General features: G+C 36.6%; 1 protein-coding gene across 2 annotated transcripts in view; it reads left to right on the forward strand.

Annotated features, from left to right (window-relative positions):
- LOC115218127 (serine/threonine-protein kinase mTOR) overlaps positions 1 to 12,676 on the forward strand; it is a 136,342-nt gene that overhangs the window by 22,869 nt on the left and 100,797 nt on the right. For both annotated transcript variants that reach the window (XM_029787923.2, XM_029787924.2), the window contains exons 4-10: positions 696 to 797; positions 3,052 to 3,150; positions 6,203 to 6,337; positions 8,445 to 8,507; positions 9,262 to 9,429; positions 11,111 to 11,226; positions 11,884 to 12,063. In XM_029787923.2, coding sequence (XP_029643783.1) covers positions 696 to 797; positions 3,052 to 3,150; positions 6,203 to 6,337; positions 8,445 to 8,507; positions 9,262 to 9,429; positions 11,111 to 11,226; positions 11,884 to 12,063 — 863 coding nt within the window. The remainder of the gene's footprint in view (positions 1 to 695; positions 798 to 3,051; positions 3,151 to 6,202; positions 6,338 to 8,444; positions 8,508 to 9,261; positions 9,430 to 11,110; positions 11,227 to 11,883; positions 12,064 to 12,676) is intronic.

A 12,676-nucleotide genomic window follows, 5' to 3' on the forward strand; every position in this document is an offset into this window, starting at 1 on the left:
TGTAACTGTTTTGAAACTGGAATGATGTACTACAAAATTTAACCACTGAGACAAGATTTATCTTAGTAATGTTTGTTTTTACATTAAGATTTATATCTTATCTTTGTACAAAGAATTACTATTATTTTTAATGTAATTTTGTTTAAAATTGTTTGACATGCTTTTTTTTTTTTTACGTGTTGGCTGGGGTATCACTTTGCCTTTTTTTTTTTTTTCTTTTTTTAAAACTAAAGACAATGTTCTTCCTATTGCTCTCCACATAACTGCAAGTATTACAGGCTTTTGTCAGCCAAGCTGTCTGAGGCATATCATCATTATGGAGCTTGCTGACTGGTTGTTGTCAAGGCCTGAACTCATTCATGGACTCGAGTCAAAATAATTGAACGTGTTGTTTATTGCGAGAAAATGTATAATTTTATCACCAATAAGGGTTAGATCCTATCTTTTCAAGGAAAATGGATTAAATATAGAAGAACTGAACAATTTATGGGTTATTTTTTTTTCTTTTTTTAACATAAGTGATTGTAGCATTCAGTAACCCACAAACACTGACATAATTCCATTGCACCAAATAATATTTAAGGGACGTTTACAGGGACCAGGTTGCTGTTGATATGACACAAAATTTTTTTATGTCTTTTGTTTGTCTCTTGAAATCGTTGTAAATTAAGGAATCCTTCATTTGTCTCCCAAAGGTACTCATTCTGAAGGAGTTGGCTACTTTTACACCAACATTCTTTTTTCAACAAGTTCCACAGTTTTTTGAAAATATCTTTAATGCTGTTAGAGATCCCAAGGTAAGTTGTTAGCCCCTGCTGGAGCATTGCTTTCATCACTCCAACCAATTATTTCAATCTCAGTTCTTAAAGGTACTTCTTTTATTGAATGGATTTTAGAACAACCACAAAGCTGATTTTGTTGGAATTTGAAGTCAGAATGTAAAGAGTATTAACCAAATCCCATGGTATTATGGCTCATTCTCTACCAAACCTTCATATTTCTTTCTTTTTGTTGTTTTTTTTTTTAACTCTAGAAATTACCTATTTATACATAACACTTTGTGTTAAGTGAAAGCAAAGTAAATATCTTTCATTTTAACCCTTTTGTTACTATATTTCTAACCAAAATACACTTTATGTTTCTCAATAAAATTCTAAAATAACCTTGAATTTTGACTGGTTTCAAAGTAGAAGTCTTTTTTATTGTGATTTTTGGAACACAATTTAACAAAAGGTTCTCAACCAAATCTGTTTAATAATTTTTATCTCAAAGTGAATCTATTTACAGGTAAATACATGCAAATTCTACAAAATATAAGATTATTGAAATTTTGAGCTAATATGCAATGAGTAAACAACAAAATTTTAATAGAGAAGAATTGTGCAAATTACTGGATTTGTCCAACCTCTGCTAGCATGGCAGGCAGGCGTTAAACGGTGATGATGATGAACTGGATTATTTATCAACTGCATCTCAGATTATATGCCACATGTTATCAATCCCATTTTAATTACTTCAATCACGATTCAAGTGTGTTTACTAAAATCAGTTGCCTCACTTCCCCTAGGTATTGATATGTTATCAAAGCTATTGTCTTCAGAAATGAACAGTTCTAAGTTATAGCAATGGCAAACTGTGTGTAGCATTATAAATCAGTTAAATATTTAACAAGTCAACTAGTTTTACAATCATCTCAATATTAATGACAGGTAACCAGTGGTTCTTGACCATTTTGTTTACCTATTTTATTCTGAAGGACGCCATAAAATCATTTAGTCTTTAAAAACTAGTTTTGTAGATAACTTCTTATAAAATTCCTATTTTGTTTTTCACCTGTTCATTTGTGTAGGTTTGCAATTGTAGTCTCTAAGAGAACATGTTTTAGTGACTGGAAACCTCGTAAACCATGTAAAGATTTAAAGAAATCTAAAAGCAAAATTTATGGACCCTGGCTGAGAACCACTGGATTAGACAAATAGGGTGTTAATCAGTTGACCCAGAACCACTGGATTAGACAAATAAGGAGTTAATCAGTTGACCCATCGGTCAGATTGGAACTTCACACAGCCATTCCTAAATATTCTTATTTCCATTCACAATCACCTGCAGTTCAATGGACAGGTGTTTATTTCCCATTTCCATGGCAGTAGACAGGAGCCAAATCGTTCCTTGGATAGAATGCTAGTCTATTGCAGGTAACTAGTTCTGTGATCAGAACTTGTTAACACTACATGCAATCAAATTATTTCTTAATTAAATAAAAATGTAATTTTCACTTTAAAACATTAAGCTTGTGTCTTAGAACCATGAGTGGTCTCAAACAGATTGGTATGAAAACAGTTAAAAGTCCATGGGCACAGTATAGCCATTGTTCATTGAAATGAACTGATTTGCCATGCCTTGTAGAATTTCTTTAAGATTGGATAAGAAATGGTGTCCAAAATGTTAAGAACTTTCTTGCAGGATTATTCATTTAGTGTGTGTAATGTAGCTTCTGGTGTGGCTGTGTGGTAAGAAGCTTGCTTTCCAACCACATGGTTTCAGGTTCAGGCCCACTGCATGGCACATTGAACAAGTGTCTTCTACTGTAACCCCAAGCTAACCAAAGCTTGGGAATGGATTTGGCAGCACACCCTGTAAAGTGGTTGATATTAGGAAGGGCATCCAGTCAGAAACCATGCCAAAACACACAGAAGAGCTTGGTGTAGTCCTCTGGCTAAGCAGCTCCTGTCAAACTGTCCAACCCATACCAGCATGGAAAGCAAACATTAAAGATGATGATGATATATACTTATATGTAAGTGTGTATTTGTGTCCCTTATCTTGACACTGTGGTAAGAGTTGTAAATGATTGCTACTGTCATACAAGTAGTGTTGCTCATTTCCAATACATTGGGGTTGGCTTGAGGGTTGGCATCAGGAAGTGCATCCAGTTCTAGAAAATCTGCCTCAGTAAACTCCATTCGACCTATGCAAGCATGGAAAAGTGGACGTTAAAATGATTAATTTCTTCTAATTCTCCCCTAATGAATCTCTGCTGTGCTTTTGCAGCCGGCTGTCAGAGAAGCTGCCGTAGCTGCATTGCGGGCAACACTTGCTGTTACATCACAACGAGAGACGAAAAGAGATCACAGTGAAGACTGGTACAAAGTCAGTAAATCTTTTTTCCCCTTTTCTCTCCTCCTTTAATTCTTTCTTCCTTTCAAGTTTTCCTGTTGTCTTCAATGCTTTAATCATGCAATCCCCTTTTGTTCCTTTCTTTTGTCTTTTGTTAACTTTTCTAAGTTTCTCTCAATTCGTTCTTCCATTACCGAAACTCATGTTTAGATGTTTATTAGAGAATTTGTGTTTTATGGTCTTGTCTCTCTTCATTTAGTCCTGGGTATGTCTTTAACCTGCTTCTGGTGGTGGGGTCATGGTTCGGGAGTTTCAAAGCTTTGAACAGTGTAGAACTCTCTCTTAACCTCTATACATTCCAGGTCTACTCTGACTCAGAGTAGTAACACCTCTCCAGGATCCCAGTAATGGGTTAAATGGTATGTAGCAACCTGAACCAGGATACATTGACATCATGGGATGTAGCATCTTGGATGTGAACTATTTCAGTAGATGAGCTTAATTGAATCAATGGCAAATATCACTGGATGCTGAGTGGCTGAACAGACAACAAACTCAGTGGCCAGGATCAACCAGTTCCGTTAGCAAACTGTTGCTGTAGTCATAACATGCACAGATGAGACATTTCAGCTAGTGAAAGGCTGATCTGACTAAAACACAGACCAGGCATTCGTGCCACTTTGTTCAATCGGGATGTCTGGTGCAGAAGAGTTGCATTCATCCAAGCAAATCACCTAACTGGATGATAATGATCTCTTCATGCTGTTAACCCCATAACAGGTTAAGGGCAGCATGACATGTGTTATATTTTGAATTGACCATATTACCATGTCCTCACACACATACACAGTGTATCTCTAAGGGGAAAAAAAAACATTTGTTTGATGAGTAGTCCTCATCTTAAAAAGCTGTATTTGCTGCTCATTTCTTCTTTTATTAGTTTGTTTCTCCGAATTTGTTTACCGTAAGCTGCTGACTAAATTCTCTGGGGTTACCAGTTTTTCCCTTCCTTGTGAACCCCTTTATGTCTCAGCATCTAAAGCATGATTCTCTCGCTCACATATACGTCACTCTGGAAATGTAATTTCATAAAATGCTACAAACTTACGAATACCATAATTTATTTCACATCATCATCATCATTACAACCATTTTGCATCATGTGCTCAGTCCACCATCTTTCTTGACACTGGGTCTGATTCTGCCAATGTCCACTTTCACATGAGGTCTTGAGTTGTCATGGCTAATGATGCACATACTAAATCTGACATATCTGCAGAGATTCTCTGATGACAATAATGGTGGACAGGTGTGGTCATCTTTCACATATCACGCCTTCCCATAACTTGTCTCCCTCACCAAGATGCAATCTTATGTCAAGCACAAGTTGAGCATTTGTCACATGCAATGTTGCCTGGCGCTCACTGCAGTCTGGGCCTTCTGATTAGTAGAAAATCAACCCTCACAGTGTATAGTGGATTAGACAGGGGATGTGAATAAGGATGGCCTGGGAGTTATTCCAAGCATAGACGACGACCATCAGGGTAGTCACTTCTGAAGGACTATCAGATAAGGATTGCGGACTAGCAGAACTATAAGTAAGGTCTTTGCTTGTTTGGGATAAATTCTACTGAATTGCCATGTTGGAACTGCCAGCAACTGAACCCATCTGAGATGCATTGTTGGATGACAAAACCAACCAGTATGAAATCATTGATTTTGGGGTTTATATTGAACATCTGTTACCACTTGTAGGATGGGTCTGGCCATTAGCTGAATCTATCATGAAGATTGACCCACCACCTCCCTTCAGCCAAGAAATAGTCTTCTCTTGCTTAGTGGTCATGGTGAAATACCTCTTAACCCTTTTGTTACCATATTTCTTATTTCTTTACTGCCCACAAGGAGCTAAACATAGAAGGGACAGACAAAGAGATTAAGTCGATTATATCGACCCCAGTGCGTTATTGGTACTTATTTAATCGACCCCCAAAGGGATGAAAGGCTAAGTTGACCTCGGCAGAATTTGAACTCAGAATGTAGCAGCAGACGAAATACCACTAAGCATTTCGCCTGGCGTGTAACGTTTCTGCCAGCTCGCTGCCTTTTGTTACCATATTTCTGTTGGAATATACTTCATTTCTCTCAAATAATTTTGAAAATAATGAAAAATTTAGTGAAATAAGTTTGTCATTATTAAGATTGTATTTGGAGCATAAATAAACGAGAAATTCGAGGTTTAATTTTGATCACTTTCAAAGTGGAAGTTTGTATCATAGAATCTGTGAGGGTGGTCTCGGGCAGGTTGGTATTAAAAAGTTTAGAGAAAAATGATAGTAACAAGAGGGATGCTACCCTCCAATGAATTTCATGGAAAATGAGCAAGAGCGGCAAACTTGGTGTGGCTAAATGGGCCAACATTATATGTGGCTGTAAGGCTGGTAACAAAAACTCTGAGAAGGCGTTTTCTTTAATGGGTTTCAGAGTTGCATGTAAGGTGCCCTGGATTACTACTCTCTATGATTCTCTGCATCTCCCCATTTTGCAGGGTCTTCTTGTTCAGTCCTGTTATTGCTATGTATTATGTATTTCTTAATGCGCTTTCATTATTTTTCTTTTCACCCTTTTACTCAATCTAATACATAAAAACACTGCTTTTTCTTTGTTAATTGCTTTCGTATTTCATTTGTGTACTCTCCCTAATGTTTTGGGCCTTTGTAGTCACTATTACTAATCAACAAATATTTTTAAAATAAATTTCTCAATGCCTGCTGTTTCCTTGGAGATTCAGAATAGAAATCCCCGTATAAAGGGAAGTAACTCGAGTGTCTTATGCACTTCAGAACCAATTCCTTTTGTGACCCATAATCCTAATAAAAATATACTGCTTCTTAGTTCGGTAACTAATATTTTCATTATTAAGCTCATGTTTAGACTGTAACTTACATTATGTTGGAAGGTTTTGATTTGGGAAAGTTTAAAATACAAGGTACTATCAGGTAGGTTCTTATAGAAAAGGTTTTAATTTATTTATTGCAGAAATTGTTGTGAACTGATTTTAGTTTATTTTCTTAATATTTGTTAGACTTGTCTGGAAGAAGCGTTGAGGCCATACAGTGATGCTCTTGCTAAAGAGAAACGTCTCAACAAGGATGATTGGCTGCATGGATCTTTACTGATAATCAATGAACTTCTACGATGCAGCAACATGGAAGGAGAGGTGGGTTTCTTTTTTTCTTCTTTTTTTTTTTCCTTGAATGTTGGAATGTTTTCTCTGCTCAAACATGTAGCTGGCAAGAATCAGTAAAGCATGGAACTAAACGTGGTATTTAGTAACATGCTTTCACATATTGACATTCTGAGTTGTAATCCCACCCAGGTCCATAACGCATTTCATTATTCAATGTTCAGTAAAATAAATGCTGAGGTAGTCAATATGATAAATTGTTTCATAGAAGGCAATGCTCCAGCATGGCAACAGTTCAATATCTGAAAACAGTAACAGAATAAAAGCATGTTATGCATCCATAACAGAGGACCAAGATACCTGATGCTTTGAACACTGCAGAAGTGTTAAGGTCACATCCCCTGGTGATGAGGATTGGCCTGTCAGAACCCTGACAGGGTGCCTCATGAAAAAAGTACTCACGGCACATAGAGACGCTTGTGCTGGGGGCATGTTAAAAGCACCCAGCACACAGTAAAGTGGTTGGCATTAGGAAAGGCAAGGCATCCAGCTGTAGAAACCAGGTGCAGCTCTCTGGCTTCCTAGCTCCAGTCAAACCATCCAACCCCCATGCATGCATGAGAAATGGATGTTAAAGGATGATGAGGATGTGCCAGAATTGGGTGTTTGTTTTCTATATCGACATGGATTGAATGAGACTTATTACAGCTGTATTCTGTGGTCTGAGGCCCTTGCTCTCACCAACCCTTACCTATATATCAAGTAATGCATTTATATTCTTGTTGAAAATGTTGAGCTACAGAAAATATTGTTCACAAGAGGTGTAAATAGAACCTCACCGTTGTTCAAACAATATTAAAAAAGGACAAATGGAAAATAAATATTCACACACACACACACTCGCTTCCTCCCTCTCTCTCATGTTTGCATGAGGTACCATATAGTTTCACTCACAAGACATTAGTCAGCTGGTTGCTATAGTGAAAGACATTTCTCTAAGATACCAGTACCATGCAGTGGGATAGAACCTGAAACTACAAAGCTAAAAAAATGGTTCTTTAACACCTCCCCCCCATACACACACACACATGCACACACAGTCACTTATTATGTCGTTTTGAGGTATGTCTTTTGCAGTAGTCTCTGCAAACCTTTAAAAGTGGAAAAAAAAAGATTTAAAACCCAATACTGAAGTGGGAAAGTGAAATAAGATCCATGTGAAAATATTGACAAATGATTTATTAAAAGAGATATTATCTAATACATTAAACAACTTTTGTTGTGTCATGTCATTTTTCAAATTAAGTTACATGTCTTGGAACTAAATACTGGCTTAAGTTGAAGTGTGTGAATTTCGACCACTTTGTCTTCATAAGTAGTTTCTGAGTTTGCAAAGTCTTGCCAGACTAGTGTGATTGATGACACTGACGGCTGCACAATCGGGATATATGTAGAGAGGGAGGGAATCGGGTTTGGCCCTAGATCGGATTCTTGTTTACTGGCACTCTATCTAGCCTTGTGTTTTAAGAAAGTCATATTGGAGGGCATTCTTGTTTCTGGCTTTATGTAAGTTTGAAATCTAAGATTTTTAGCAGAAAAGTAAAGGAGACTGTGATATTCATACATTTCCCAAAGACTTAAATCTCTTTAACTCCTTAGCACTCAGATTACTCTGTCAAATGGAATGCTTAATTATTCGCACTCTTTTGAATTATGCATTATCTTTTACTTTTCACATTTCTGTATTTTCTTTTTTTTTTCTTTTGAATAACATTGTAGGGTAGGTGTGAGAGGCTGAATCTGGCCAGTTTGAATATAAAACTGAATGTTAGTGCCAGTTTAAATGGCATAGAGTTAATGAATTGAAATAGCTCAGCTGTGAGTCTACAACGATTGAAATAGTGGTAGCTGAACTCAGCTGTCAACCATCTAATTGTAAGGAATTGAAAAGAGCTACAGCAGGGATTGTCCCATAGGCCTTCTATTCTTCTAACCTATTATTGATTAGTTTAATTAAATTTAAGAGATGTCCAACTCGTGTTAGCATGGAAAACGGATGTTAAACTATGATGATGGGTTGAAAATATTACGTTTTTTTAGTTAATTTGTTTTATATTATTTTGTTTTTCAATTTCTTCAGCGCCTTCGTGTTGAAATGGAGGACTTGGCCATTCAGCAGAACACATTTGAGAAAGCAGTGAAGGTGAGTAAACTTTATACTCATGATTATCCATTTTCTTCACTTTTCTCTACTCCTTTTTATTTAGTTTTCTTTTCCTTTATTTCCTTCTCAATCTTAAAAGATATGAAAAGTGAGAAAAAGGAGTTTCAAAAATGTAAATCTTATATTTTCCAATAATTACATTTTGTATTAATGTTTGTGAGCCTAAAGCAAGACATTCATACTCCAACACAAAAGGAATCTAAATTGGACAACATTTTTTATAGATTATTACATAATAATATTATTATTAAAAGAGTTATTTCCTTTGTGTACAGCAAAATTTGAAATGATTTGCGTATTTATTCATATGTTCCAGCAGATTTGAATGCAGATATGCTAGTCACTGTCGTGTATGTCACAGCAGCACAGCTTCATTTTACAATGACAATGTGGTCATAACAAACTCAGCTCATTGGTGCACAGATTCTACAACACCAGTCAGAAGCATCCCTGGTCCTTTCAAGCCAATGGCTTTGTTTATAATTTCAGCGAACAAGCTGGTTGTTGCTCAGTGCTGATACCTGCCAACTAATAAACACGCGTTATTCATATATTCTTAATATATTATTCTACTTGTAGCAGAGTCTCTTCCTCACCCCTTCCTCTTCAAATAGTTTCCCACAACCTATTGCGGAGATTGTTTCTATGTTTGTTTCCAATTCAATTTAAAAATATAAAGTTTTTTGGGGGTTTTTTTTCTTATTTGAAATGTTTTTAAAAATTTTCTTTTCAGGAATTCTCTCCACGCCGTAGATCCCCTGCCAACACCAGTGGCTTCCAACAACTACATCAAAAGTCTCCTTTAATAGTCTTTGATGCATCGCATGCATCAGCACCTCAGAAAAGAGGTCTCTTTGAAAGTAGAGTTTGCAAAGAGTTAATGACCAAAAACTACGACAAGGTTTCTACAATCTTTTTCACAATTCTGTTCATTCCTTTTTTAATCCTTTATCTTTTTTACATGTAATGGAGTATTGTTTATAATTCAGTAAAATCAATTTGACTGAATCCCAGTTCCTTTCCAACAGACGTACTGTCTCATCTCACTGCTTATTGTACCGCTACTATAATGGCCTCTACTCTGCTAAACCTGCTAGTTACTTACATACCATCTTCAACTGTCACACTTGCCTCTTCTCTTCCCATCATCCTTCCAGTTTCTCACATACCACCTCCATCCCCAGGCCTCCCACTAAGCACTATCTCTATTCCTTCTGCCTCAGCACCTCAACTCTCTGGATACCTCTCTTTGTCCACAATTTTTTCATAGACTAACATCAACAATAATCAATTTCACACAACTGAGTTTTGCCTCCTTACAATGGACTCCTTATAGACGGAAATAAATTTAGTACTTTGTACCAGAAATTTGATCCTTTTGTTACCATATTTCTGTTGAAATACACTTTATTTTGATAATAATGAAAAATTTATTAAAATGTCTATCATATCGTCAACGTCCGTTTTCCATGCTGGCATGGGTTGGATGGTTTAACCAGAGCTGGAGAGCTGCACCAGATTCCAGTCTGATTTAACTTGGTCTCTATGGCTGGATGTCATTCCTAACACCAACCACTTTACAGTGTGTGTTGAGTGCTTTTACATGGCACTAGCACAGGGCTCTTGTGGGCCAGTCCTCTTCATCAGTGGGAGTGGTGTTAACACTTCTACAGTAAAGGATGGGTCTTCTTGAGTGAAGCAAAATACCAGATATCTTGGTCCTTTGTCATCCCCTCCACAAGGTTCAATGTCTTGAGACTGTCCTCCTGTACTTTATCCTATGCTTTCCTGGGTCTCCGTCTTTCATGATTTTGAAATTCTGAACTTTAAAACAATGTTTCTACCATAGTACCAAGGGCAGTTTTTGGCAGTCAGTAACAAAGCAGTTAACATTTCCCATTTACTACAAGCAAGTGCAACACTTCAATCTTGCCACCTGAATAAGTATCCAAGACTTCTAAAATCCTTCAGATTATCTCTCACTAGCATTGCCTTTTTTATCATCATCATCATCATAATTATTTTAACATCTACTTTTCTGTGCTTGCATGAGTCAGTTTATTGAGGAAGAATTTCCAAAGCCAGATGACCTTCCCATTGCCAATCTTCATCTGTTTCCAAGCTATGTAATATTTCCCCATGGCCAGACAAGTCTTTGTAGAATATTGGAAGTGAATGACAGTGACCCCCACCCCACCCCACCATAATGTGATGCCAAGAATTTTCTTCATGTAAACATATTACACACACTCACACACAGGCTTTTTTTTAGTTTCTATCCATCAAATCCACTCGCAAGGCTCTGATCAGCCCCAGGCTTGTAGAAGACACTCAGTGTTATGCAGTGGTATTGAACCCCAAGTCCTGTGACTAGCAATCAAACTTCTTAACCACACATCCATTTCTCTGCCATTCTGTGGTGGATGATGTGCTAAGATACTGGAGTAGGTTATAGGATTTGGGCAGTCAGCTGAATCATTTATACATCCTGCCTAAAACAATGAGAAAACTCATTTTGTATTAAAATTGACCTTGTCAATGAAAATAGTTGTTGACGAGAGTACATATGATCTTTATTACAGGTAGCTAACTTGGTTCATCAACTTTACCAAGGAAATCGTAGCAGCTATGTACAACAAGTCATGTTGAAAGCCATTCCTAGGTTGGCAGCTTTTGATCCAGAGTTGTTTTCCAGAACGTAAGTGCACCTTAACACTGTGTGTGTGTACACTCTTAATCCAGAATTTCATCAATTTGTAATTAAATCAAAATTTTAACTGCATTCATGGTTTTTTTTTTCTCTTTATTATTATTAAAACAAAGTTTTAAAAGAATGGGCTTAACCCTTTAACACTTAAACTGGTCATATTCAGCCTACATTTTCTACTTGTTTCATATTAAAACTGGCCAGATCCAACCTCTTGCACGTACCCTGCAATGTTATTCGAAAAACAATCACATCATTGAAATTTCAAAGCTATGAGATGATGCATGATTAATTCTAAACAATGTGAATAAATAAACACTACATTTGACAGAATATTGTAAATGCTAAAAGTTTAAATTTATATTCTTTTAATTTTAAAATAAATTTACAGTTGATGTTGTGCAGCCCCTGTGACTTTATTCAACTCTGGAGACTTCAGTTTTTAAGGGAACATTCCATTGAGCTGTTCAATGGTGACATTTTTGCATAATTAAAATATTCATTATGGTCGTAAAGGTGGTTGTGACAGCACTGGTTGTTTTTGTTATAGTTCTGAGTTTTGTTTTTCCATCAATAAGATGGAATGTTAAATGATGATGATGATTAAAAATATTTAGAAACTGTGAGGTTTTTCTGTTTTTTCTCCAGATACCTTCGAGACACCATCGTATACTTGCTTAATGCTTTGCGGCGTGATAAAGAAAGAGCTGCAGCATTCCAAGCAGTGGGTCTCCTGGCAGTTGCTGTGAAGGATAACATCTTCAGCTTTTGCAATCGGATCATGGAATTTGTGAGAAGTGCTCTACCACCTAAAGATTTACCACAAAAGTAAATAAAAAACATTTTTCATTTTAAGTCTCTTTTTGTTTTGGAATGTATTTTATATATTGTATTTGATGGTTAAAAGATGCAATTTTTCTTCCAAAAAGACCTCCAAAAATTTCTCCCTGTCCTATATGCAAAATTGAGCCTATTTTCTGGCACTCTGTTGATTGCGATAAGTATCCCAGTTGATCCAGTTAACAGAACAGTCTGCTCATGAAGTTAACTACACAGATATACAGACCTTTACCCTAGGTAAAGCACATTTGTGCCAGCTGAGTGGACTGGAGCAAAGTGGAATGACATCTTCCCCAGGAGCACAATGTGCTCTCAAGTATCAAACTTAACAACCTTATAATCATGAACCAAATATCCTAACTGCTAAGCGCCTTCACTGAACCTTTGTTACTCACCTTAAGGCATAACTGTTTTACCTGAGTATGCTTCACTGAAATTGGGGTGTGTCTTTTATACCATCAACTCCAGGGATTCTTTAATTCAATGCTTCTCAACTAGGGTTATATTTCTACAATACACCAAAATATTAGTTCACCTTCCTACTTACTAGGACTTTGGTTTTTGCAACTTTGACTCTAAGGCCCTTCGATTCTAGACCTTG

Source organism: Octopus sinensis, linkage group LG12 (genome assembly GCF_006345805.1).
Source record: "Octopus sinensis linkage group LG12, ASM634580v1, whole genome shotgun sequence".
Classification (NCBI taxonomy): Eukaryota; Metazoa; Mollusca; class Cephalopoda; order Octopoda; family Octopodidae; genus Octopus; species Octopus sinensis.